General features: G+C 41.6%; 1 protein-coding gene, 1 long non-coding RNA gene and 1 pseudogene across 3 annotated transcripts in view; 1 reads left to right on the forward strand and 2 right to left on the reverse strand.

Moving 5' to 3' along the window:
* Positions 1-1,220: 1,220 nt before the first annotated feature.
* On the reverse strand, positions 1,221-13,379 carry LOC112307479 (vesicle-associated membrane protein-associated protein A-like; annotated as a pseudogene).
* Positions 13,380-18,411: 5,032 nt separating this feature from the next.
* LOC123480076 (uncharacterized) lies at positions 18,412-23,301 on the reverse strand. Its single transcript, XR_006655938.2, has 3 exons — positions 23,198-23,301; positions 22,107-22,462; positions 18,412-18,622 (listed from the first exon to the last, which is right to left on the reverse strand). It is a non-coding gene; the product is annotated as an uncharacterized lncRNA (long non-coding RNA).
* Positions 23,278-26,849, forward strand: part of ACOT12 (acyl-CoA thioesterase 12) — a 48,578-nt gene continuing 45,006 nt past the window's right edge. The window contains exon 1 of one of the 2 annotated variants that reach the window (XM_053912169.2): positions 23,278-23,638. In XM_053912169.2, the coding sequence (XP_053768144.1) occupies positions 23,512-23,638 (127 nt within the window). In that variant the 5' untranslated portion in view covers positions 23,278-23,511. The remainder of the gene's footprint in view (positions 23,639-26,849) is intronic. The other variant, XM_024563538.3, reaches the window with a different exon arrangement.

Below are 26,849 nucleotides of genomic sequence, written 5' to 3' on the forward strand. Positions count from 1 at the left end.
GCTGAGTGGTTGGCTCTGTGTGCTCAGATAACTAAACTTTGAATACCAAAAAATAACTAATGTTGTTAGCAAACAGATATCTGTTAATGGAGAAAAGTTTGATATTTTATTCCAAAAAGGCTTACACATAATGTAGAAATCTGAAGCAATTATGCAGATAATTGATGCAAAACTATGCTTCTCCTCGGTACATTCATCTCCCTGATGATTTGTACATGGTTGCCTCAGCTTGCCGTTGCCCAAACGAAGACTCTGATGTAGGGTTCTGCATGCTACTCGATGGATAAACAAGAATATACGTGGAATAAGTCAGACATAGAAAGACAAATGCTGTGTGATCTCTCTTACATGGAGAATCTTAAAAAAAAAAAGTCATAGTTACAGAGAACAGATTGGTGGTTGCGAGAGGCAGGGGGTGTGAGAAATGGGCGAACTGTTTGGATTTTTATTATTTTATTCTAAATATATTGAAACAAAGAATATAGGAGGAGGAAGGCCTATAATTTTAATTACAATTCATCCTAGATACTATATATATATATTTCTTCAAATACTTAATATACTTAATGCTTCAAATATATAAATCACTTCTTCCAATACTGATTTCACAGTATTTAAGAATATTTAAGTATTAAGTATTTGTAGTTATGGTTTTGATCCAAATGGGATCTTCTAGTTCGTGATGGAGCACATTTGTGATGAGAAAAGAAAACACTGTAAATTTCAACGGCAGATGCTTTATTGAGCCAAAGGTTACCTCAAATAACTCGTCAGGCAAAGGCGTCTGTATTTCTGGGAAATGGAGGGTAGGTAGCAAGGCAGGTGGAGAGTCCCTGAATTTAAAATAAGTAGAAGTCATATAACTAAAACCTTTTCTGGAACCATTTCTAAATAGTGCAGAAATGGTTATTAATAGCCACATTGTGCAGATTTTGGGCACAAGCAGCACAGATAAATAGAAGCCAGCAGAATTAGTTGAATTCCACCCTACCTCCTCTTGGTGACCGAGATGGCAGTGTGAGAGTTCAAAATGAAGGGGGGAGTTGGTCTGTCTGCATCCCCAGCCCCAAACAAGATGAATAATAATCAAGGGTTTGTCCTCATAGTTCAATGTATTCTTAAAAGTAAAGAAACTTTATCCTAAATGAGGCATAAAAATTAAATAAAAGAAATTACAGAAGTTTACTCGCTCCACAAATTGTCTGATGAGAAATGTGGTGTCACTCCTTGGGAAAATCTGGAGCCAATACACATGGCACATACAAACGTGTAGCTTTCCCACACATTTGCAAAGCCTCCCTTGAAGTGCACATTGGGCTTCGCTTGGCTGTAGCTGCGTTTCTCAGTGTCCAGCCATCTCCGATTGCCTCCCAAGATTGCGTCTCTGCATCTGACAGCGTGTAATTCTTGATGGTAATGGGGAAGACACTCTTCACATCTAGTCCTGTCACGTGAAAAAAGCGCTTTTAAATATGCTCACAATGTAATTTCAGCTATCACATATGACATAAATTAGTACGGGTTGTATAAAAGTACTCAGGATTGCTCATCTGTGTAAATATTTTTCAGAGAAAAAGTTTAAGAATTGGAAAGTCAAATGTATTCTCTGCATAGTCTTCTCTGGCGCTCACCATTTTTTTTAATAAGTAAATCATCATTCGCTAATGATGGGAGGGGTAGTACACATACTTAATGGCCTCAGAATTGTTTTAACAGAACACGTTATTAATCACTTAAAGTGATATGAATTTAAATTTTGAGAACTCAGCATGCTATTACAAGGAACAATTACTACCTAAATTTTTATATATTTACTCCATCTTTATTTGACAAGTACTCACCTAGGTAAACTGTTTGATTTAATGAAAAAAAACCCCATAAAGCTAAACTTACACTATTTGAAAAAAGAGAATGCAATTAACCCTTTAAAAAATGTAAACCATACATGAATGTGTTAAATGAAAATAGAAATACTGTCAATTGCAGATCGATGTCACCCTGGGACTATCTTTAACTAATATCCAAATTCAAAATTAAAATGCTCAGGTGCACCTTCCTTGGGGCATGCCCACTCTAATCTTCTTTTGGAGTAAATTTTCTTTTTCCTTAAATTCTACGGGTCCCCACGAAACTTGTAACCAGAGGAGTAGCAGCTCATTCTAGGCTAACCCCCCCGAACCTTACTCCAAGGCCTTCTTTTCTCTGACTCCCAGTGAGCCGACAACACCTCCTCCTTGGCTCACTCCTTCCCATAAATTTTTTAAATTTATTTTATTTTTTATTTTTAATATATTTTATTGATTATGCTATTACAGTTGTCCTATTTTTTCCTCTCCTTTATTCCCCTCTGTCCTGTGCCCTCCCACCAATATTCCTTCACCTTAGTTCAAGTCCATGGGTCATACATAAAAGTTCTTTGGCTTCTCCATTTCCCATACTGTTCTTAACCTCCCCCTGTCTATTTTGCACCTACCATGTATGCTTATTCTCTGTACCTTTTCCCCCATTCTACCCTCTCCCCCTCCCTACTTATAACCCTCCATCTGATCTCCATTTCTGTGAGTCTGTTCCTGTTCTAGTTGTTTGCTTAGTTTGTTTTTGCTTTTTTTAGGTTCAGTTGTTGATAGCTGTGAGTTTGTTGTCATTTTACTGTTAATATTTTTTATCTTCTTTTTCTTAGATAAGTCCCTTTAACATTTCATATAATGAGGGCTTGGTGACATTTCTCGAGAGCCAGTGCAGCCCTGCCTGGGTTATCTCCTGTTGCTTCTTCTATCCTGGGCCCTTCCTTGTTTCACAGTCCTCAGCTTTAAGATGCATACTCTCAAAAAAAGAGTTGAAATGCTCAGTATAACAGCCACTGATAAGAAGAAATTTATTGAACTGAATAAATAACCAAATTAAAATCAACAAAGGATTCATATCTAATTTGTATTATAGGTGGATTAGTAAATTTACTTCCAGTATTTCTAAGATGATTCTCTCCACAAAAATCACACCATAACCAAGTTCTCAATAGTGAGTCATCAAAGTTTATTTTAGTCTATTAGGTAAAAATTGGTAGTTAGTCACAGGAATGTAAATACAGCATAGGGAATATAGTTAATAATACTGTAGTAACTATGTGTGGTGGGCACTGGAAGCATCATGGGAACACTAGGTAAAGTAAGCAATTACTTAATCACTATGCTGTACACCTGAAAGGGATACAAAATAATACTGAATGTAAACTGTAATTGAAAAATGAAAGTTAAAAATTTTAAGTAGAAATAATTAAGCTCAGCATTTAATAAAGCAAAAGGGAAAGCTAGCTGCAAAAGAACAAAAGTTTTAAATTTTTAAATATTTAAAACTAAAATTTAGTCTATTTATCAAAAAATACCATGTGACATAGGCAGCACAATAATCGCCCGCTCTTCTCAAAAATGACAATCTTCCTGAAAGATTTCTGAGTGCAGAATTACGTGGTTCGGAGCAGCTCAGTTTAGAATGTCAAGCATTCAAAGCCCAATCTCTGTAGAACTTTCATGCTCTGGGTGTCTCTAAAACGAGCCTCTTAAATCATCTTCAGGGGGAAGTGGTCCAGGGCGCATAGAAGTCTGGCAAGCTGTCTCTGGTTACTCCACCTCCCAGTTGATTTAAAGCCTTGTTTGGAAAGGTGTTTACCACCCTGTTTTCAAGTTCTAGAAAGATGTGCATGTTTCTGTGTAAGAGTTACTGAATTATGTATTTGTAAAAATGAGTAACTATTACATTTCTTTCCTTCAAGTAACCAGAAAATATTTGTTTTGCTCTGGCAGCAGGCACTTCAGAAAACACAAAATAAAGGTTGGAAAAGTATACAAGTATGTTCCAAAAACTTTGGTGTTCATTTGAAATCTATTTAAAATAAAAATATCTTTCTGCTTTACTTGGTAGTATTGCTTCTCATCCAGTTCACCACGACTCGAGCTCTTGCACGGGGCCCCAGGAAACAAAGTTCTGTTCATCCCACTTGTGCGTGAAGGTGAACCTGGAAATGTACGAGTTTGTCCAACTAAAGAGTTTGGGAGCAGATAAATGATTAAACCAGATCTCTTTTCCATTTCAGTTGCACAAATAGATGTTCTTACTCCTCATGAGTAGAAAATTGGCTTTACCAAGATACGTGATTAATCACGGACTGCTACATAAATTTCAGAAGTTAAAAGCAAACCATTAATTCCTAACCTATTGTGGGGGATTTCTTCCTGCTCAAGATGAAAATGTGTCCTATAAGCTTAATTTTATTGATCTCTTCGTGGCAATCTTTATTCTGCTTGTCAAAATAAGCTACATGATTCCAACTGTTTTTAGATGCAAATGCCAACAATTAAAAAACTACAAATCTATTTTTTGGCATAAAAATCTATACACAAGAGATTTATAGAATAGGAAATCTAGAAACTTAACCAAAAGAGAGTTGTGAAAAATACCTAAGTAATTTTGGCCTTGGACATAGAGAGTATAGTATATATTGCAAATACTGATTTATTAATTATTTCAACTTTCAAACTCTTTAGAGTATATGCTTTCTTATCTCATAAATTAGATTTAGATTTTACCATTTGTTTAAAAGATAAAAAACAAATATTCAGAATGTGCTTAGAGTTCAAGACATCCCTTACTTAGTTACTTGGCTACTAATTTATGTTTTCAGTGATTATGTTAAGAGTATATGGAAATTTTTTTCAAACTCTTAATTATAAGACAAATCAGTCAGATGTAAAAAAAACTGGTTTCTGAGGATGTTTGTATGTAGACCTATTTCAAATGGAAAACACGGTCTGCACTATTGTGGAATGCAAACAAAATTATAAGATTAGTTTCCCGTTAGGAAATCTTTATTCTCCTGAGACATTTAGCTAGTGCACTGAGATATGAAGGTGGATGTGGGAAGTTTTCTTTGACCTTTACATCCAGAAGAGATGAGGCCAGGGGAGGAGTCTCACTGCAAAGGACCTGGGAAATGTATTTACAGAATTGGCTCCTCTGCCTTCAAATGAATTCCATTTGCTTACCCTATCTGAGCACAACACTCTTTTTCCTGGGGCTGAAATTTTGACAGCTTCTGCCTGAATCACAGAGATGAGTTTCTCAAGCCATGTTTAACACAGAGAGCATGGGTTAAGGTAGGGGGGTGGGGATTGTAACTTCAAAGGGGGGAAAAGAAGTCTATTTTCCTGTCACAATAGAACACATAGAAAATACTCTTACAGGTCAATGAAGAAATTGTTATCCAATCATTATTTGATCAACGGAAATCTAGCTTGCCCAACAAGAAAATTTGCGTAATTTTTAATAGTACATTTATGTAAAATACCATAGGACAGAATTATAAGGATGAAAATCAGTCAACAACTGCCTCACAAGGGATAAGAAAAATTCTACCTTGATATTAGCAAAGGTGAAGGAGAAAATTAACACTGTAAGAGGCACCATTTCCCCACAGAATTGCTCTGGGCGTTTCCTGAGTGAGTGGGATTAGCAATCTAAATAAATCATATTTCAAGAGGTAACAGCAATAGCTAAAATTTAAAGGGATTATTAAAATAACATTTACATACTGAATGGTTCTTGAACTTTTATTAAAACTGCAAAGAACAATTCCTTATTATGAATTTATGAAATAAGGGGCTGACTGTACAACTGCCCCCTGCTAGTGATGGTCTGGTAATACACACAGCTGAACCGTGTGTTTTCACTGTTTTCTAACCCTGAGAGACCATTAAAGGCAAAGCCTGTATGATCTGTAGGCACACACAGCTCACCACGGCCATACTACCGGTGAAAGGGCAGGTAAACATACTTTTTCTGGTCAAGAGAAAATAAAAGAAACAGCACTCTGCACGCTTCGCTCTGCAAGATGAATTTCCCTAGAAAGAACCCAGGAAAACGGCGGCGATTACAACAAGAAGTAAAGGAAGAGGACCCGTGACATTCTCTCCGAGGGACACAGCTGAGGTTGATCCAGGTTCATCCGAGTGTGCTACCTTCCTGAGCCTCACGCCTTCATCTCTCAGGTGCTGACTTTTTCCTGACAACTTCATCGTTTCTCCCTGAAGTCTTTCATGCGCTCCGTGAGTTTCCTTGTTTCGGTGGCACTGAGTGGAACACTGTGCGGTTTTGCATCTTGGTTAGATGCATTCAGCAGAACTTTCCCAGGTTCCATATCATCCAATTTATCATTTTCATTGGGCATTTCAAAAACACATCCCAATTTAGAATCCATTAACTCATGGGATTTTGCCTCTTTCCACACAGTGTCCATATCTGAAATGTTTGCTGGAGCCAACGTTGTACCGTAAACTTGTGTTCACTCTCGTCACTGGGATCACGGTGAAAAGGCTGCAGCATTACTGACGCAGTCACAATCAGCCCTGGCTCAGGGATCCCGCCGTGGGGCCTCCGCAGGACGGACAGGTGCTGTATGCAGTCCACCCTTTGAAACACACTTTTCCACCGGATGGATTTCACAACTTAAGATTTGCACCTGTGAAGGGGCCTTTGAATTTGAGGTCTGCGGGAAGGTCAAGGTCCTAATTTCAGTTCCTTTGGTTAAGCACCCTGAAGGTGGAATAGCTAGACCATATGGTAGTTCTGTGTTTAATTTTTTGAGGAACCTAAATACTGTTTTCCATAATGTACCAATTTATATTCCCATCAGCAGTGTACAGGGTTCCCTTCTCTCCACGTTCTTGTCAACCCTTGTCTTTTGATTTTTAATAAGCGACATTGAAACAGATCTCATTGTGGTTTTGATTTGCATTCCTCTGATGAATAATGATGTTGGGCACTTTTTCATATATCTGTTGCCCATTTATATGTCTTCTTTGCAAACATGATTATTCAGGTTCTTTGCCCACTTTTTAATTGGGTTATGTATTTTTGCTTTTGAGTTTAGGAGTTCCTTTTTTATCTTGGATGTTAACCCCTTATCAGATACATGGTTTGAAAACATTTTCTCTCATTACGTAGGTTGCTTTTTTATTTTGTTCATTGTTTCTTTGCTGTGGAGAAGCTTTTTCGTTTGATATAATCTCAGTTATTTTGTTTTTATTGATGATACCCTATGCTTTTGGCATCATAACAAAAAATTCATTGCCAAGACCAATGTCTGGGAGCTTTTCCTCTTATGTTTCCTTCTAGGAGTGTTATGGTTTCAAGTTTTACATATAAGTAAAACAAAACATAAAAATTTGAGTGCCCCCAAACAGAAAACTGAAGATATCCCCAATAAGGAATGTGTGTAATCTCTAGCCAAAACGAACAAAGAAAAGCAACTCAGACACTGACTTCCAAAGTTTTATTACTTTCGCTTATTGAGACATATTTAACCTTTGAAAATTAAGAAATAAAAAACCTCTTATTAGAAGCACTTTAGATAGTATCACAGAGTGACAGACCAGAGTATCATCAGACAGGACACACGGGCTCCAGCCCTGCTGCCCCTGTCCAACTGTGAACAGGGTGTTCGTGTTCTCTGAGCCTTGCTTTGCTCAGCTCTAAAATAAGAACATGGAGTTGGAAAATGTCTAAGCACCATAAACTTCTCAAGGAAGTAACAATGATAAAATACCTCTTCCTAATGCTGTTACATTTTGATAGTACTACTACTAATGCTATATCAAACACTGTTAATGTCAAAATGAGATCTTATAAAAAGCTAAAAGATTGTACTGATATAGAGAAACAATCTGAAAAGATAACTTTTAAATCTTTTTATTTCTTCTAAAAGGAACAAGTTTGGAGGCCTAATTTTTCTGAAAATTAACCACTGTTTTTGAGTTCACTTGCCTGTGTTAAGTCAGTTCTCATTGAAAATGCCAGGGAAATAGTCTAATAATATCAACATTGAGATAGTTTTAGGTTCTTAAAGGAAGAAGCAATTAACAGGTGATGAGAGTCGGAAGTGATGTGTTTAAATATGTTCCCCATCCAATGCTTTAAGCCCATTCACATATTTAACAAGAATTTAAAATCACATGCCTACATCTTTACAGGACTGACTTTTGTCCCCTCCGCTACATTCTGAACTTCATTGCATCTAAGCTTTAAAACTCTGACCTCATGAGTAGCTAATAATATTTAAAGAGCTGAGGTATTTTAAAGCATAAGAATACATTTTTATGAAGCCATCTTCTGGTGGAGATTGTCTACTATTTCATTCATCCGAAGAGAACTCTAAATGTCCCCTTGTGGGAAGAAAGCTACCGTAATACATTGATGCAGTAAAGAGATTTTAGTATCTTAAATGTTTAGAATATGAATTTAGAAGACACAGTGATGAAATAAGATGTCACAGCAAAGCAAATGTAATGAAAAAGTATTAATTAAAATGGCCAGCGTCTTAATAAGCCATGCAATGGTTAGCATCAGACTGAACCGAATATTACATAGCTTGGAGGTAGGGAAAGAGGAAGGCAGGTCCTCTGGTCATCTAGGAGATTTTGGATATAAATCCTTTGACAGACATTTTTAAAGTCTTCATTTCACTCTATGATTTGTTGTGGGTGTTCTTCCTTAGCTGGTGTTCATTTTGTCCTGAATTAGACTATAATTAATTTGATACACTCTACAAATCTGTACAGATTCAACAAATCATATGTACATATATATGTTGTTTTCATATTTGAACTCACAGTTTTATATAGTTTTGTATTTTCTTGGACTATGTTTTTAGAATTATGCTATAGTTCATGTATATAATTTAAATTGTTTTGAAACAGAAAAGCTCCTTATGTTGGGTTTTATTGATGAAGAGTTCTTAAAAGGGCTAAAATTATATTCTTTATATTTCACTGTTCTCTACATGCATTTATCTGTCTCAGTGGTACTTGTGTCCTGCAATTTGGGGTGCATTGTAGAATAAAGTGTCATCTCACAACAAAAATATTTTCATAAACTACACTGAATTTCTCTAGTTATAATTATTTAAGAAAACAAACTCTAAGGATGAAATTAATTTTAGATTAATTTTGAAAATAATAATGTAATCATGATATTATAAAGCATAATAAATAAAATAGTACAAAATATCGAGAAAAGTATTGTCATGACCCCCAGCATTAGGTTGACTCTGAAGTCACACTGCTCAGGTTCGACTCCTGGTTCCTCCATTCACATCGTGTGAATTTGGACAAAGTACTTAACTTGCACTTATTTTTATCAAATATAAAATAGGAATAAAATAGTACCTTTAACCAATCCTGTGACAATTACATGAAATAATGCATACAATTCACTTTGTATATTATCTGGCATATATAACAATAAATGTTGCTATAATTACTAATAATAACAAAATATAATGAATATTATAATTAGAAAATGTTAAAGGAAAAACAACTATTGGGTTGACTCTATTATATGAATAAAATATTTAGTGCTTATTTAAAAATCCCAAAATATGCCCTGGCTGGTGTGGCTCAATGGATTGAGCACTGGCTTGCAAACCAAAGGGTCACTGGTTCGATTCCCAGTCAGGGCACATGCCTGGGTTACAGGCCAGGTCCCCATTAGCGGGTGTGCGAGAGACAACCACACATTGATGTTTCTCTCCCTCTCTTTCTCCTTCCCATCCCCTCTGTCTAAAAATAAATAAATACAATCTTTAAAATGAAAATCCCAAAATATGCATCATATCTCTCTTAAAACCAACTGTTAAGTTTCCTTGTTCAAACTGAAAAATGTTAAAGATTTGCTCTGTTTCAATAAGGTACATTAGGTGACTAAAAACTTAAAATTTTAAGTATCTTTAAGTAAAACTCTCATGACACATATAGGACTAAGGTTTCCAAGAATCATGTTCTACTTTGATTTACCAAGTTACAAAGCTACTTTGTAACTTTTCAGAAACTTACCAAGGTAAATTAAATCTTTCATATTAAAATCAGTTAGAAAAACGTTAATCAAAAGTCTGAAAGATTTTCAATTTTTCATTTCTGTGTTGAAATTTGAGAAAAATAAACAGAACAGTAGCTTATGTAAAGATTCTATGGATGCAGTATGTTTTGTAGGATATATTCTGAATTCAGGGCAGATTTGGTCTAATCACAACACATTCCACATCTGTATTCTATCATTGAGGTGATGGAAGATCCAAAACTATGAAGCATTTTGCTTGTTACACTATAGACTATATCCGGAAAGTGGGCCAAAGAAGCATGGTCATCAAGTATTGAAGTTTAAAAAGTGGTTCTTTTCTTTTGACGAGTCAAGTTCCATTGTACGTATACACCACATCTTCTTCATCCAATCATCTGTTGATGGACACCTAGATTGCTTCCATGTCTTGGCGATTGTACATAATGATGCAGTGACCATAGGGGTGCAGAAATCTTTTCAAATTAATGTTTTCGTTTTCTTCAAATACATACCTGGAAGTGAAACTGCTGGATCATACGGTAGTTCTACTTTTAGTTTTTTTGAGGAATCACCATACAGTTATCCATGGGGGCTGCACCAATTTGTGGGGTTTGGAGTTGAAGAGGTGATGCAGGGGAATATAGTCGATGATACAGTGTTAACGTCACGGTGGCAGATACGTACTAGACTCAGTGCGGTGATCGCAAATAATGTATATAAATGTCAAACCACTGGTTTGTACGTCTGAAGTTATTATAATATTGTATGCCAACCATGCTTTAATAAAAAAATTTAAATAACCATTTTTAATAAGAGGTTCTTCTTAACCCTCTAATATCAAGAAATCCAGTTAGCTAATCTGCCCAGTACCCACATTATTGCCTTTTCCTGTTATTCTGCTATCAGCCCAAACGCCACCTCTCCAGAGAGCTCTTCCCTGACCCCTTAGCTAAAGTCACCTGCCCCCACCTCATTTCCTGCTTTATTTTCCTCATAGCACTTATTTCTATGCTAAATTATCTTACTAGTTTTTGTGTTGATCTTTGGCCTTTCCCCACTAGAACGCGAGCTCTGTGAGATAGGAACTCAGCCTTGCTCACTGCTGTGCCTAGAACAGTATCTGACACATGAACGAATAAAAACAATGGCCGAATGGGAATCACTCGACAGTAAGTTTGCAGACTCATCAGTGTTTGTTGTTGAGGGTGTGGGGGCTGGAGGTGGATAAAATCCCACATGGTTAGATTCCTACCACTGTTCCCCCTGTATCATGGAAAAAAGAAGAGGCAGTACCCGTACGGCAAAGGGGGCCCCTGTTCTCATCCCACACTTTAAAGGGCTCTACGTATCACAAGCACAGTCCCCCAGATTTTTATTAAACCAGAGGAGATACTCTGCCTCTTGGGATCTGACACTCGGCACCAACCCAGCACCATCTTTAACCCTAAATATCCACTCAGACGGGTAATGCTGTCCAGGCCCCAGGGAACTGCTTCTCCACCTTGCTTGCCCTGTGTCCTCAATCAAAAAGGGGCTGTATCATAATTTAATAAAGGTTCATGGTATTTCAGAGTCAGCAATAAACTCTGTTTTAGAGTAAGGGAGAACGTGAGGGGAGGATTCCGCAGGTAGGTGAAGAGAAATCAATTCACTTGACAAAACTTTACTGGGAGACGGTTATGTATAAAATAGATTCTGTTGCATACCGAGGTATTTCCCAGGACAGCTGTCTTCCTTTTTCTTTCCTTTTCTTTTTTTTCCACGTTCTAATTCCTGACTCAGGAGATGCTTGGAAATTAGGGCAGTGTTTGCAACAGCGGCGCGTAGCAGCTGCGTGAGGCTCTGCAAATGAACAGCTACTCATCCAAACACCGCCGGCCCATCGACAGAACAGATATGTGTGAGAAAATTAAATTCAGTCGTGTTTCCTGTTTTGCCAACTTTCTATTTTGTCATCATGAATGTAGGGGTTTTTTGGATGGGAGGACAGAATATATTTTATTTAACAATTTGCTCACTTCTAATCTTAAATATTTAGACATGTGTGGGTCTCCATTTGGACTCTTGCTCTAAGATCCTCGATTTTTAGGGACAGGCTTGCTTGCAATGATTCTCGTCGGTGAATATGTCCTACGCAGACTCGTTGTACAGGTTACTATTACTGCATAACACAATTATCCCAAACTCAGAGGGCAAGGTCACATGTAGGTTTTTGTCCAGTTGTGTTTAGCTGGAGAAACCTAAAACTCTTTGGCCACTAAGTTGATTGGATCCCCCGAGGGGTCCTTTCTCCACATCAAATCTGACACGTGGCCTATTCCCTGGCGAACAGACTCTGAGCAAAGATTTGTACGCAGGAAGCTTTTCGAGTGTGCTGTCCCATACAGTATCTGTAAGGGAAGGATGTTAGTTTCCTACTGTTGATGTAACAAATTACCACAAACTTAGTGGCTTAACAGTGCAATTTATCCTCTTACAGCTCTAGACATCAGAGTCTAAATGAATTGACAGGGGTGTATTCCCTCTGTAATTCTTAGGAGAATCCACTTTCTTGACTTTTTCATCTTCCAGAGGTCACCTACATTACTGAGTCCTGGTCCCTTCCACGGTCTCCAAAACCAGCAGCACAGCATCTTCTGTCTTAACCTCCAGTCTCTCTTACCAGCACCTTGGTGGTTACCTGGGGTTCAACAAAGGTAATCCCTCTATCTACAAATCTTTAACTTAATCACATCTGCAAAGTTCCTGTTGCCCTGTAAGGTAACACATTCACAGGATGTGGGGAGCAGGAGCAGACACCTCTGGGAGGCCATTATTATGCCCATCACAGAAGGGAGGGAGCAGGGCCAGGCAGCGGAGAGGCTGAACTGGGGAACACAGGCAACAGAGACCTCAGCCAAGCCCACGGACAGTCTAAGCCAGGCGTGTTCTTCAAAGATGGCCCGGCCAGGCCTCTGTACTCTCCAAATTAACCAGTCAATGAATACTGCCGCCCCAGAGAGGAAGCAAAGACTAAAGCCTGGCAGTTCCCTTCTACCAAAGGCAATTCCTGGGGAGCTGCCCCAGGAGAAGGGTCAGTCTCGGCGGACGGGGAAATGAATGTGTGGGTTCTGAAGATTGTATCTTTGTATCTGTACAGCACACCACAAAATCCACTAATGTTCACCCCTTCCCCTGCTCAGACCCACTTGCTTTGTACAGTGTAAGTCAGACCACCTTGGAGTAGCTGCTCCAATATTCTGGCTGGTCTTTTCTCCTGGAGAAAATCTGTAAGAAGTGGGACAAACTGTAGCCCCACTGCTGCGTCTGGTTTCAGAACTGTGACTGCTGCTAATAATCACCCTCCTCAACTACTCATTCTAGAGGACCCTGCACTAGCACCCCTACTGGTTTAGGTGGTTTACCTGGTGGGTGAACCAGCCCCTTGACCCCGAGAGATCTGGTTCATCCCTGCTCCCCACACCCTTCACGGCCACGGCTACCGCCCAGGTCATTTACCACCAAAATCGGGCAGGGAGATGCTCTGCGGATCGCTGCACGCCAGATGTATTTTTGTCAGCTAGCCCTGCCGGGATGGTGATATTTTTTCTTCCTGCTGGTTTTCCTGCTACAAGGAACCTGAAGTGACCAGGACTCTTGCTCAGTCCAAAGTAGAACTTTTTCCCATTTGGGAATCCACAAAACCTAGAGAGTTTCAACAGCTGGAATCACACATTTCCATTCCTGCTTCCGTCCCCTGCTTCCCAGACCCTTGTGTTCTATGAGGGACTCGTAAAGATGGCCTGCAATGGTCTCCTAACTGCTCCTCCCACCTTTGTCCCCTGCGATCTACCCTCAGCACAGCAGCCAGGGCGATCCTTTTGTGATGTAATACAAGTCATGTCATTCATCTGCTCAGAAGCCTCCCATTCCCCACTTTATTCGGGTTAAAAGCCAAGATCCTGACAATGCCCTTGAAGACCCTACACAACCTCTCTCCCCCTTTATTACTGTTCTGACATTATCTCAGGGCCCCCCACCCGCTCTTCTCCACACGGAATCTGTGCTGTACCAAGCGTGCCAGGGACACTTCTGCCTACAGGCCTTCGCACATGCTGTTCCCTTTCCCAGCACACTGTTACATTAGAATAACGCAGGCGCTGCCCCAATTCCAAACTGTCCCCAAACGTAGAGTTCATGGGTCAGACATTGGCTCCGGTCTGTGCCATTCTAATTGAGATGCCACATGATGGAGCCTCTTCTATGTGGAACTCTGCTGGCTGAGAGGAAGGGAACACAACAAATCATTCCCCGCCTCTTAAAGCTCTCCGCCCACCGCTGCTCACATTCCATTTCATTTCATTCACATTCAAGGAGATACGACAAGTAATCCTGCCATGCAGCCAGAAGGAGGAGGATGAGAACATTAATCTACAGTCCTAGAGACACTGCCTTCTCCCCCAGAGAGACCTCAGGGCGCTTGCGCTCTCTCTCTCTCTCTCTCTCTCTCTCTCTGTCTCTCTCTCTCTCCTCCTTTTCCTTCAAACTTTGGCTCCCGAGTCACATTCTCAGCGAGGCCTTTCCTAACCACCATGTGTGAATTACACAATGCCCCTGCCTCCACCCCTCGCTGTTTTATTTTCCCCCCAAAGTATCGTACACATGTGCACTCACAAATGCACACAGATTTACAGTTTTATTCTGTTCCATTTCTGCCTCCCCTGACCAGACATGAGCTCTCTGAGAACAGGGCATTTTGCCCATTTCCGTGCTGCTGCTTCCCTGGCCCCTAGAGCAGGCTCGTCAAAGGGTGGGCCCTCAGGATTTGCTGAGGGAGCATTCAGGATCCATTTAAAGTGGGTCCTGAACATTCCCATTCACATTAGGGTTTTGAGAGATTAATTTACAGTAGTCATTTATCTCCAAACTTCTTCTGACCTAGTCTGACCTAGTCTAAGTGATGAGAGAAGAAACAAAATAAAAAGGAAATGGTGCTTCATTGTTACGCCCCTTGGTATGTGAGGCTTTGTCCGTCATTCTCTCTAGGAGCGGATGTGACAGAGTTGTGGGAAAAATAATTTTCCTAAGATTTCTCAAAACATTTATCTGTATTAGTTCCAACATTTTTCTGACCTACCAAATACTGACATCAAATGTGAAGTGATTTTTAATTGAGTATGAATATTGTTAAACTGTACAGAGGGGATCAATCACACAGTAAAAAGCAATTGTTAAGACAGTGGAAATGTTATCAATTGAACCACAGTCTGGCATAGCACTTCTCACGCTAAGTAATGGGCAGTGCTCAGAGAAACGGCTGTCAGCTGGCACTACTTACCTCCCCACCTTTTCTCTTCCCCCATTTTCTCTGCAAGTAATAAAACTAAGAGAAAAAATACCAAATTAAAAATCCATATCTGCATTATGGGAAAATTTTATTTCTAAATACTTTATGATGGTTACTGGGACATTATTAAATATTATCTGAATAATATTGCGATTGGCAAGGGCTGTTAGTACCTTGGGCATATGCATGAAGAAGCAAAGTTACTTAAGAATTCAGATTTTATTACTAATTAGGTGGGCAACTTGGGGTAAACTTCTGGACCTCAGTTTTCTTGTTTAAAAATTATAATTATAGTGACCAACCCCATGCAGAACCTCTTGTGAATAAATTCATGGTCATAAAGCCTTTCAGGATAATGTGACACTGTAAAGTTGGGTCACTGTTTTAGTCTCCCACGGGGACAGGAATGGACCTGGATCTGTCCGATGCTGCCTGGTGCACCCCGCAGCACCCCCGCAAGCCTGTGCACCGAGACCTGGTGGTGACTGACCAGTTGTTTGATTTGAGGGCACACTGATGACTAGGTAGGTTTTTGCATCTCTAGCAGTCAGCTACATGACTAAAACACAGATTTCAAAATTGCTATAAGAAAGAGACATTTGAATATAATGTTGCCTTTGTTTTATTAGGATATACATAGGGTACAAGCAAACATCATTATAAAAGTATACCATCTTCCTGAGAAAAAATTATTTATTTAACATCAAAGGGTAATATAGCCCCAGGTGAGTAGCTCAGTTGGTAGACCATCCTCCCAATACACCAAGATTGAGGGTTCAATCCCCTGTCAGGGCACACACAAAAAGCAATGCATGAATGCATAAATAAGTGGAACAACAAATTGATGTTTCTCTCTCTCCCCCCCCGCCCTTTCCCCTCTCCCTCTAAAATCGATAAATATTTTTAAGTGAGATATTATCAGCTGGATTATTCACCTGATATGAGCTAAAAATGAGCAGCACTGAAATCTCTCAGAGATTGAAAAAATAAATAGAAATTAATATTTTTATAGGAAATAAAATACTACCAGCAACTGTATGCGAGCATTGTAGAGGGATCTCATAACTTTTGGTTACACATGACAGATAACCAAACTCAAATGGTCTTAAAGCAAAAAAGAAAGGCAATAGGGAAGACTTCTTTGTGTACGTCATTGGAAAGTGCCGAAGTATCCACTTTCAGGTGAGGCTAGCCTTTCCCCGTAGTCTTCCCATGCTCTACACGAGTCATTGGTAATTTTTGAAATGTGTCTAGCTTCCATTCTCCATTCCTAACTAGAACTCAATTTCCTTTCGGGGAATAACTTCTCACCCAAATAACTGTGTTGAACCTTAGTGAGAAGGTAATGCCTGCCACTTGTCTCATCTCTGCTCAAACTGAGGAACAGATTGCACCCCTCCCTGTGTCCGCCCCTTCCCCAGCCCTAGGGTCATGGGTAGACACATTACTTAAGCTTAGTCAGGTAGGTGCTGTCTCCTGAGACTCTTCACTCTTGACCAAGTTCCACAAGGAAGGAAGGAGCAGGGACGAGGCCATACCAGGATCTTCTTCATAAGCAACATCTGCCGTGCTTCCCAGCCCTGAAGCCGAGTCTTTGCTCCTGCCCACCGTCAGGCCTGATTTTCCATATCTAGTCAAATTGGGGCCCCAGAGCATTTTCCTTCACTTAGGGTGGTTAGGTGCTGCTACTTGACTGACAGAGTGGTGAAGACTGTGGGGATGGCCGTGGGAAGGAGAGCCGCGCCTCTCCGTGTCCCCATGGCACTGTGCACTGCGTCTTTTGCTATGCCCTTGTCACGTTTCACTGCTGATTTGCCCATCTGCCCTCCCCACCAATCGAAGAGTTCCCTTATGCTCAGCCAGGTGTCCGGTCAATGTCATGCATTCAAAATAATCTGTGTTGAATAAATAGATGAATGAATGAATGCTTATTTAAGCAATTATAAAATTTAAGGCAGTATATTATCATCCACAGATCATAAAGACTCTTTACAAAGTGTCAAACTTGTCCAAAACAATTTTTAGGTTGTTTTATGAGGAGGTATTGTACATTCTTTGAGGATCTATATACGTGTCAGGACTAATCTTGTTTCATCCCTAAAATTTAATCTGAAGTTTTCTTCAGGGCAGATTGGTGCCTATCTAATGGGGATAAATATTATCCATTTGCCACCAGAAATGTCTCTTCTTAAATTAAATAAAGAATCAAAACCCCAGCTTGGTTTTAGCCTGCCAGCGCCGCTCCCAGGAACCAGACCGGCTGTGTGGGGAAAGACCTGCCGCGTCCCTCGGGTGCAGCGCGGCTCGGTGGGCGCCGGCGCCCACTGCGCTGCCGTGCAAGGCCTGTGCCCTTCAGTCACATACGCCACAGGTTTGGCCTCACTACAGGGTCAGGCCAACTCTAGTACCTCTGTGGGTGGGCACGCCTGTCACCCAAGGTGGACAGGACGGCGTGGTGGGCATAGGGTGTAAGGGTTGAGGGGGAGGGCATACAATCCAGCAGGGCCTTCCTCTTCCTCTCCCCCTTGCCCTTTCTCTCCCTTGTCTTCCTGAGCAATGCAAGCCTAAGGCCATTTGGGGAGGTGAAGCAGGGTGTGTACATGGGGTGCCCCAGCAGGAGGCACCCCAGAGTGGGGAGGTAGGCACCAGGACACAGACCCACTAGGCTCCAGAGCCTGAGTCAGTGAGAAGGGTGCTCCCCCACCCCCTGCCTAGATACAAGGATGTGGAGGAGGTGAGAGACTGAGTAGGCATGGAGGGGCTGACCAAATAAGGCAGTCTATTAAGCATGATACAAGCCAGGCCCCTCATTGTCAGAAAATGGAATTAGAAATATGGGGAAGGAGCCCTAGCCGGGTAGCTCAGTTAGTTAGGCTGTCAACCCGATACTCCAAGGTTGTGGGTTCAATCCCCAGTCAGGACACATACAAAAATCAACAAATGAATGTATAAATAAGCAGAACAACAAATCGATGTCTCTCTCTCATCCTCTCTCTCTCTCACACACACACATTCATGGATAAATAAATAAAACAAAATAAAATAAGAAATATGGAGAAGAAGAAGAAGAAACAGGATCCACCCTGCAGTGGAAGATGAGAACTGATGTGTCAATCTGAACTCAGAGTTCTACAATATACTAGTATACTAGTATCCTAGAGTTAATGTAACAGTTATCAGAAACTGGGTGGCTTAAAACATCAGTCATTTATTCTCTCACCATTCTGGAGGCCAGAAGTCCAAAACCAAGGTGTAGGCAGGGTCACACTGCCCAAAGACTCTCCAAAGGCTCTGGGGGAGAACCCTTCCCTGTCCTTCCAGCTTCTGGTGGCTCCATGTGTTCCTTAGCCTGTGACCACATCACTCCAATCCTTGTCTCCTCCTCTTCTCTGTGCACTTTCTCCTCTGTGTCTACAAGGATACATGTGATTGCATTTAGGTGCACCTGGACAATTCAGGATAAGCTTCTCCTCTCAGACACTTAATTACAATTTTCCATATAAAGTAATATTCACAGGTTCTGGTGATTAGGATGCCTAGTTCCAGGGATAGAAAAAAAAATGAGACTGGAACATCTGGTTATACTGGAAAACGAGAACGACAAAAGAATGATGGAGACATGTCAACAGGACACAGAAGCCAGCTTGAGGAGGCTCCCTCTGACCCAACTGGGAACAATTTCAGGATCGGAATGAATAACAATAATAACATTGAGTAAAATAAGAAACCATGGGCCCATGGAAATAAAAATAAATTAATGAATCAATCAAGAATTTCCTCAGGAATGAGTATTTATGTAGTTTCAAAGCACCTCCACACAAAATGCTTATTAATTCCAAAAGGGAAATTTTCAGGAGAAAAGCCTGAAGACATCACTTTAATGAAATGACAAAAATGAACATCAAAAGTGGGACAGAATGAATTGTGTGCCGCTGGATAAGATGCACGAAGAAGAATATAGAATCTTCTTAATATCCCTGCGGAAGACGCATAAGTTCCACCGAATTGTGATAAGACAGCAGGGAAGCCCAAATTGAGGATCAACTGACCTGTAACCTTCAAAGGGGCAAGGTCATGAAAGTGAAGACTTGTTCCAGATTAACCAAGACAGGGGGGAGTAAAAGAAAGGAAGAAAGAAAAAAACAGGAGGGGGGGACAAAGAAAATACAGTCCAATATATCTCAAAAATGTAGATATAAAAATCCTTAACAAAAATTAGCAAACAGAATTCAGCAGTATAGAAAAAGAATTATACACCATGACTAAGAGGGCTTTATCTCAGGGCTATGAGGCTGGTTCAGCATTTGAAAAGAATCGGTATAGTTCAGTACAGTGACCAGCAGTGGTGGTGGCAGCCAGGGGACCCCATTGAGCAGTGCCTGGCATGAAGGTGGGGCCAAGCAAACCTGGGAAAGTGAAAAAACTGGACTCTGCACAGTGGCTTTTGTTCAAATAAAATAAGGTGCTGCGCAGCACACGCACTGGGTCACTCCGGGGTTGTACGTCCCATGCTGGCGTGTCTGAGAGCCAGGGCCACTGGGAGCACAGGGACAGACAGGAAGGGCTGGTGCTAATGGGACAGCCCCACTCCCGGAGGTCAGCCATCCTGAGAGTAGGGTCGGGGCAGAGCAGAGGGAGAGACCCTGCCAACCGAAACAGAAGAAAGCCCATTCTGGAATGTTTGCTTAGGAGCTCTGCATTTAAATTGTAACCACTCCCATCTAAATTTCAATTTGAATTTGAAACCATTGACCTGACACCTTCCCTAACCTATTCCAAAGGTGGAGACAGAGTCTGAGAGACACAGGGCCTGACAGCTCATTCCAGACCACTCAAATGGGCAAAGATCTAGCATCCCTTAAAGTACTTCTTTCATGAACTGCTATGGACTCCAAACATAGAAATATTTTGGCGTGAAATACTTTGAGTTGCCAGTCCTCTGCCAGGGTCTCATCTCCTAAAATGAAAGGGTCCCAGTTGCCAATGATGTTCAGAACAGTGGAAGTATCACGGCTCTTTGCCTCGTTGGCACCCATCCCTTCAGCATTCACCGTTCTGGCATCCGTGGCAAGCTGATGGTGTCCTGATGTCCTACCGAGGTGAAGCTCTGCCTGAAAGCCTGCTTCCCCCAGCAGTCAGCCTGAGTGCTGGGAGCTAAGACCCTAGGGAGCAGTCCTTAATCAACTGAGGATGGGAGTTGGAGGACAAAAATCCAGCTGCCGTGTCTCTGAGAGGCTGTTCTTCACAAAATGTAACATGCTCGTGACTCACCTGGGCATCTTAATAAAATGCAGATTCTCCTGCAGTAGGTCTGGCTGGGGCCTGAGGTTCTGCATTTCTAACAAGCTCCCAGGTAAAGCTGGGGCTGCTGGTCTGGGGACCACACTTTGCCTCCCCTACACATGCTTCTCTGCCGTTTCCTCCCAGATACACTGCTTGTTCTCAAAATTGTGCTGGGGGGTCTGTCTCTGGGGGGAGCACTTTGTTCTCTCGTCTTATATTTCGTGCTCCTTGTTCTCAGTTTTTCCAAAGCCCACCCACTACCTCGCAGCGTGACTCAGACCAGACACTTCATTTCCTCCTCTCCAGAATGAGGGGTCAGACTGTCTAGTTCCCTTCCCACTCCAACATTCTAAAGATGTTCTCATTATTGCACTCTCCCCTCTCTCCCCAATCAGCTCTCCTGCGTTTGTGCACGACCTTTTAAAATCAAGCTGGCTTCACATTCTGCTCATCTTCAAAAGATATCTCTAAACAGAAATGGAAAATGGAAGCCTTTTCTTCAAACATAATAGCAAAAATGACATTTTCATTGTGCAAGAGAAAAAGAGACCATTCAGAAAAACATAAGAATAGTAGTGTTAGGCTGAGGCTATTAAAATGGAAATTAGCGAGAAACCAACAAAAGATATGAAACCATAACCCAAAGACATCTAAATAGGAGATAATACATATAAGAAAACACAATAGTGTGTTTGTGTACTGTGTCTACTTTTTGATCAAACTCCCTCACATACATATACAGATACAAGCTGTGCCCCTTCCAGATAATCACTGTGGAAAACCAACTTCTCACATCTATGCTTAAAACAATTTTGACATTCTTGAAGTTTACAGGAAACCAAGTATAGGAGTATATACATAATATTACCACTTTGTCACTGTTTTTTTACCCCAAATAATACAACCCAACTTAAACACAAACTCTATCTCCAATAACTTAATACATTTCCTAAAATATTAATGAATAAAATGCATGCCTGTAACTGTCAGCTATTGCTGTGTAACAGACAACCTCTAGTCACAGTGACATACAACAGTAGGTAATGTCTCATTCAAGAGTGCATGTCTGCTGGTGGCTCAGCTTCAGGCTGCAGGTCTGCAGGTTGAGCAGCGGGGCTCTGCAAAATGTGAATTCAGTCTGGCACCCAGCTGCCGATGGGGCAGCTACTCAGGCATATAATCTTTTCATGACAAAGGTCACACATTCCCAAGGACAGGAACATATTGTTCTTAGGGCTAGACTTGGAACTGGTACATTTTTACTTCCCCACACTCCAACTCAAAGCAATCACGTGGCCAAGCCCAACATGAATAAGTGTCTCGCAAGGAATTATCGGTAGATTAAGTAAATATTTGCTGAACAAAAATCTGCCAAAATGATATTAAGAACTCTAGAGATATTTTCCAAAGAGATGTGCCAAAAGTGATATGAGTGGTAACATTGTCATTGAAATAAGTGTATAACTACATGAAGACCATCTTGGAGGCCTAAGTTTTCATTTGTTTGCTTAAAAGAAGTTATTTTTGTGCTTTTTATAGAAGTCAAACTTCATGCTTGCCTGGTTGAATGCACCTAACTCTTTATTTATGGTTACATGGGATGGAGACCTACCTAGAGAGGATCCTGAAGGTTATCAACTTCATGTTTCCTTAGTTCTTCTCTTTCATAAACAATAAAATAAAACAAACTTTTAAAAGGAAAAGCAAAATTAACAGACTCTCCATTCTGATGTTTCCAGGCTGGAGCTTGGCAGGCCATCTGCACAGGGATGCAAAAGCACCACACATGGGCTGGGGTCGTTTAGGTTTTGTGGTCAGCTGCTTCCGACAGTCCGAAGCCCCGAGGTAAGCCAGGGGATCTACTACCTTGGCTGTTGCTTTCAAGTCAGCTGCATGCCTGGCACACTGCTTCAGCCCTCCAAGCTTCCATTTCTTCACTCATAAATGCTCTCCCAGGTGAAGCCGCCCCTAGCAATATGACATCTGTGAATCTATTATATGTGGGTGGTTTTCTGGTGTCCCCTTCCTTAATGAGAACTGCTTTGTAAAGCCACTGATTTCAGCTCTAGAAAGTAGTAGTTTTTATGTGCTAAAGACTGAGAATGAAAATTGTCATTTGACGTTCTAGATTTTTGTCTTCTGTAAAGTAGAGATTCTCTTGGGATTTGCTGGGATCATTAGTAATGAGGTAACAGTTTCTAATCATCAACTCTCTAGATTAAAACCAAAAGGTTGCCTTAGTTTGCTGAGTGGCTCTGATGTACCTGCAAAAATCCGCAGTTGTTTTGTTTGTTCTTTTGGTGGTGGGGAGGAGGGGTGGTGATTTCATAACACAATGATAGATTAACAACAAAGGGTTATTTGTAGTCATTATATGTTAAGAATCAGAAGGTGGATTTTGAATGAAGGCTTGAGACATGGGTATACATTCTATCCAGCAGTCAACAGCCAGGGAAAGAGAGAGAAGGAGAGAGGAGGGGGGATGCCAGGAACAGAATGAGGGAAGAAAAAAAGAAGGGAAGGAAGGAAGGAAAGAAGGAAGGGAGGAAGGAAGGGAGGAAATAAGGGAGGGAGGGAGGGAGGAAAGGAAGTCTAAAATTAGCTTCTAAAGCAAAAGTTATAGATTCCCTGGACATCATTTAACTAATCAATTCTTAACTTTCTGTCACCTGTCAAGTTCTTCGGACCTATTTATTTACTTACCAAACACAGGGGCACATGCTCTGAGTTTCCTACGTTATCTCATTTAATTCTCTGCACAGTCCTGAGTTAAGAGCTGCTCTCCCCCCTTTAGGGAGAGGTTCTGTCAACCGCGGTCGCCCCAGATTTGGCTTCTGAAGCAGAAGAGAGTGCGCCTTCGCCCTCCTCGCCCTACTCCCGGGGCGGTATTGCCGGCACTGAAGGCAGGGAGCGGGAGCCCGGCCAGGGTGGCGGCGCCGCAGGTGCCCTTTGGATCCCGGCGGGCCGGTGCGGGCCGGGCGCACGCCACCGAGAGGCTTCTCACGCCGGGCCCAGCCATGGCGCGGCCGGGGCCCCGCGAGGTGCACATGAGCCAGGCCATCCAGCCGGCGCACGCCAACCCCCGCGGAGAGCTCAGCGCGGGGCAGCTGCTCAAGTGGATCGACGCCACCGCCTGCCTGGCGGGTAGGAGCGCGGCGGGCCGGGGCAATCGAGGAGGGGGCTGGAACGGGTACGGAGTGGGGGTCTGGGGTGTCTGGGAACTAGGAGCGGGGCTGGGCCGTGGGGACGCGGGGTGGCGGGGGTCAGGACTTAGGAGGATCCTGGATAACCCATCCCAGTGCGGGTCCGACGCCGGGCTCCCCAGCCCGCGCCACGCCAAGTCCCGGACCCGGACCCAGGACGAGTGAAGAGAGGAAGATAGTTTGAGTTGTGAGCTGTGTGTAGCCTGGACCATAAGGATTAGGCTAGTTCATCAGACACTGGGAGTTACCTAGGCCAGTAGGTCTCAAACATTTTAGTCTTAGGACTCCTTTACCCTATTAAATAAATGAGGACCCTCGAGAGCTTCTGTTCATATGGGTTATTTTTATCCATGTTTACCACATACAAAAAAATTAAAAATCAATTCATTAAAAAGGAACAGGAATGGCCATGACTGGTGTGGCTCACCTGCTTGGCCATCATACTGCAAACCGAAAGGTCACTGGTTCATTCCCGGCCGCGGCCCAGGGCTGGGCTACGTCCCTGGCCGGGATAGAGAGGCAACCGATGATGTTTCTCTCTCACACGTTGATGTCTCTCTCCCTCTTTCCCCCTCCCTTCCCTTCTCTCTAAAAATAAATAAATAAAACCTTTTTTAAAAATAAAAGGAACAGGAATGAACCTATTACATATTTTTATTGAAAAAGAACTATATTCTCAACAATAACAAAAATGTACTTGGTTACATGTCTGCAAATCTCGTTAATGTCTGGTTACCTAGAGGATCACTCACTTCTCCTCTCTGTTTCTACATTCAGTGTGCTGCCTGCCACACACTTAGTCTCTGCGCAGGTCCCCTGCCCCTGATTTCGACTTTACCTTTGTACTCTTCTCGTGGCCCTTCCCACGCATGGTTTCTCAGCTTAAATATCATTTCTTTAGAGACATCTCTTCCAGCCACGCTTCCATTTGCGCCCTTTTGTCAATTTCATTGCAATGCTTTTGCCAGCTTGTACTGTCAAGGTAAGAAACATCCAAACAAACCTGTAGAGAATAAATATTTACAAGAGTTTATTTGAGCCAAACTGATGACATATGCCAGAAGCAAGACTTCAAATGCTTCTTCAGACACTAACAGTTTTGCAGCTTCTTTTATGCATTGGAAATTCAAGAGGGGACGTGAGGAAGATGGGAGAAAGCAAGGCAGGGATCGGATTGCAGGGTAGTTAAGATTACGTGTTCACTTGAGGATTAACACTCCCTTCGAGGGGTATTACTTCTGGAATCTCAAAGGTGTGTTAACCCTAGATGCACACAGACAATGGTTGTGCGCCTAGTGCTTTTTAGACAGGGTTGGCTTAAAATCTCTCACTAAAGAAGTTATATATCTGGGGCATGAACTGCCCAGTTAGAAGTTTAGGATGAGAGCATCCTGTGAGATTACTTTCCGTAGAACCCATTTTTTCATTCACAGTACTACCTAGCACTGTCTGTAATTATTCTGTATATTAATCTGTTCGCCTGTTTATTTCCTGTCTTGCCAATTAGATGTAAACTAAAGCTAGTTCTCCAGGGCTAGGAAGCACCAAATGAAAACTTCCTGATTGTATGGATGGATAGATAGATGGACGGTTGGTTCCAGGAATAGAAATCTCATTTCTAAAAGGAAGACTTTGCCTAAGGCCTAATAAGACCTAACAGACTCAGCAAATGTACCTTTTCAAGTAAAATATGTTAAGATAAACTATCAGGGCTGGAGGGAACTTTAAAGATCATGTGTCCTGGACCCTTATGTTACAGAGGGCAAAAATAAACCTCAGACGATTTCAGGACCCTGCTTTCCTCAGTGAGTGTTAATAGAGTTTCTAATTCCCTGTGTGTTAACCACCTGCAAAATTCAGTCATACATCTGATGCCAATCTGTTTGTTTGTTTTCTGTCTGTTGGTGGGTTTGTTTGGTTTCTGTCCTAATAGATTTTTTTAGCAGGATTTGAGGTGGGTTATAATAACATAATGGGAACATGAATATAAAATTAATCCACATGAAGGAGAAACAAGTATAGAAATCATTGAGGTTGCTAATAATAATGATGCCTGTTGCCAAGGCAACTGAATACATTATGTGAATATTGAAGTAACTTTTTTTATTGGTGTTCAATTACAGTTGTCCCAATTTTTCCCTGTCATTCTCCCCTGCCCCGCCCCCGCCCCGGCTCCCTCAGTCAGTCCCCACCCTGTTGCCCATTACCATGGTCCTTTATACATGTTCCGTGACTAGACCCTTCCCCTTCTTTACCCTGTTATCCCTCTTCCCCCTCCCCTCTGGTCACTGTCAGTTTGTTCCATGTCTCTGGTTGTATTTTACCCGTTGGTTTGTTTTGTGGTGACTTTTAAGTTACCTCACTCAGTGTCCCTGTCCTGTAATGGAGAAACAGTTGCCCTCCTGCAATTGTCACAAAAATCTCTGTGGTTTTACACCTTTGGAAACTCAGACCAATAGGATGATTCCACTGATAACCAGTTACCCTGGACGTTCACAGTTATGTTACTAACAATACAGTATTAAAGAAACCTTTATGATAAAGTTGGCCTGGAAACATGGAGAATGCCTGTGTCAAACACTCCATGCTGAGAAGAGGCACCACATAAGCAAGGGACATTATTGAGCCAAGGTGTGACTAAATCCGAAGCAGAGCAAAGCTCCACACTGCTTCACTTTGTACAATAGGGGTAGCACAAAAACTAGGTTTTCTGGTGTTTTCCCAACCAGGGTTCCTTACTGACCAGCACTCCTGTACAGGCACAGCACTAGCACAAACAATGGCTACAGTCATGGCCCCAGGACATGCCCACAAGACATTCCCAAATGCCTTCTCAATAATTTAAAGGAAGAATAAACATATTCACTATCATTTTGGCCTAAGACCTCATCTGTCATCGGCTCCATTATTCTCTTAGTTCTTTAAGCCTACAGGCTTGAAGCCATTTTGAGTCATTCTTCACCCTCCATAACCATTTCTTATTTTGAAATATCCCAGACTCACTTTTCCCTCCCTATTTCACTTGCAAGTTTTTTCCAGGGTTCGTTCACTCTCTCAAGAATGGCACCCAATCCGTCTGGTTATGCAAGGCATACATCTGGCAGTCGTCCATCCTTGGTAACTCTTCCCTGCTTCCCCCTCCACATATTCAA

This window comes from Desmodus rotundus, chromosome 1 (genome assembly GCF_022682495.2).
Source record: "Desmodus rotundus isolate HL8 chromosome 1, HLdesRot8A.1, whole genome shotgun sequence".
Classification (NCBI taxonomy): domain Eukaryota; kingdom Metazoa; phylum Chordata; class Mammalia; order Chiroptera; family Phyllostomidae; genus Desmodus; species Desmodus rotundus.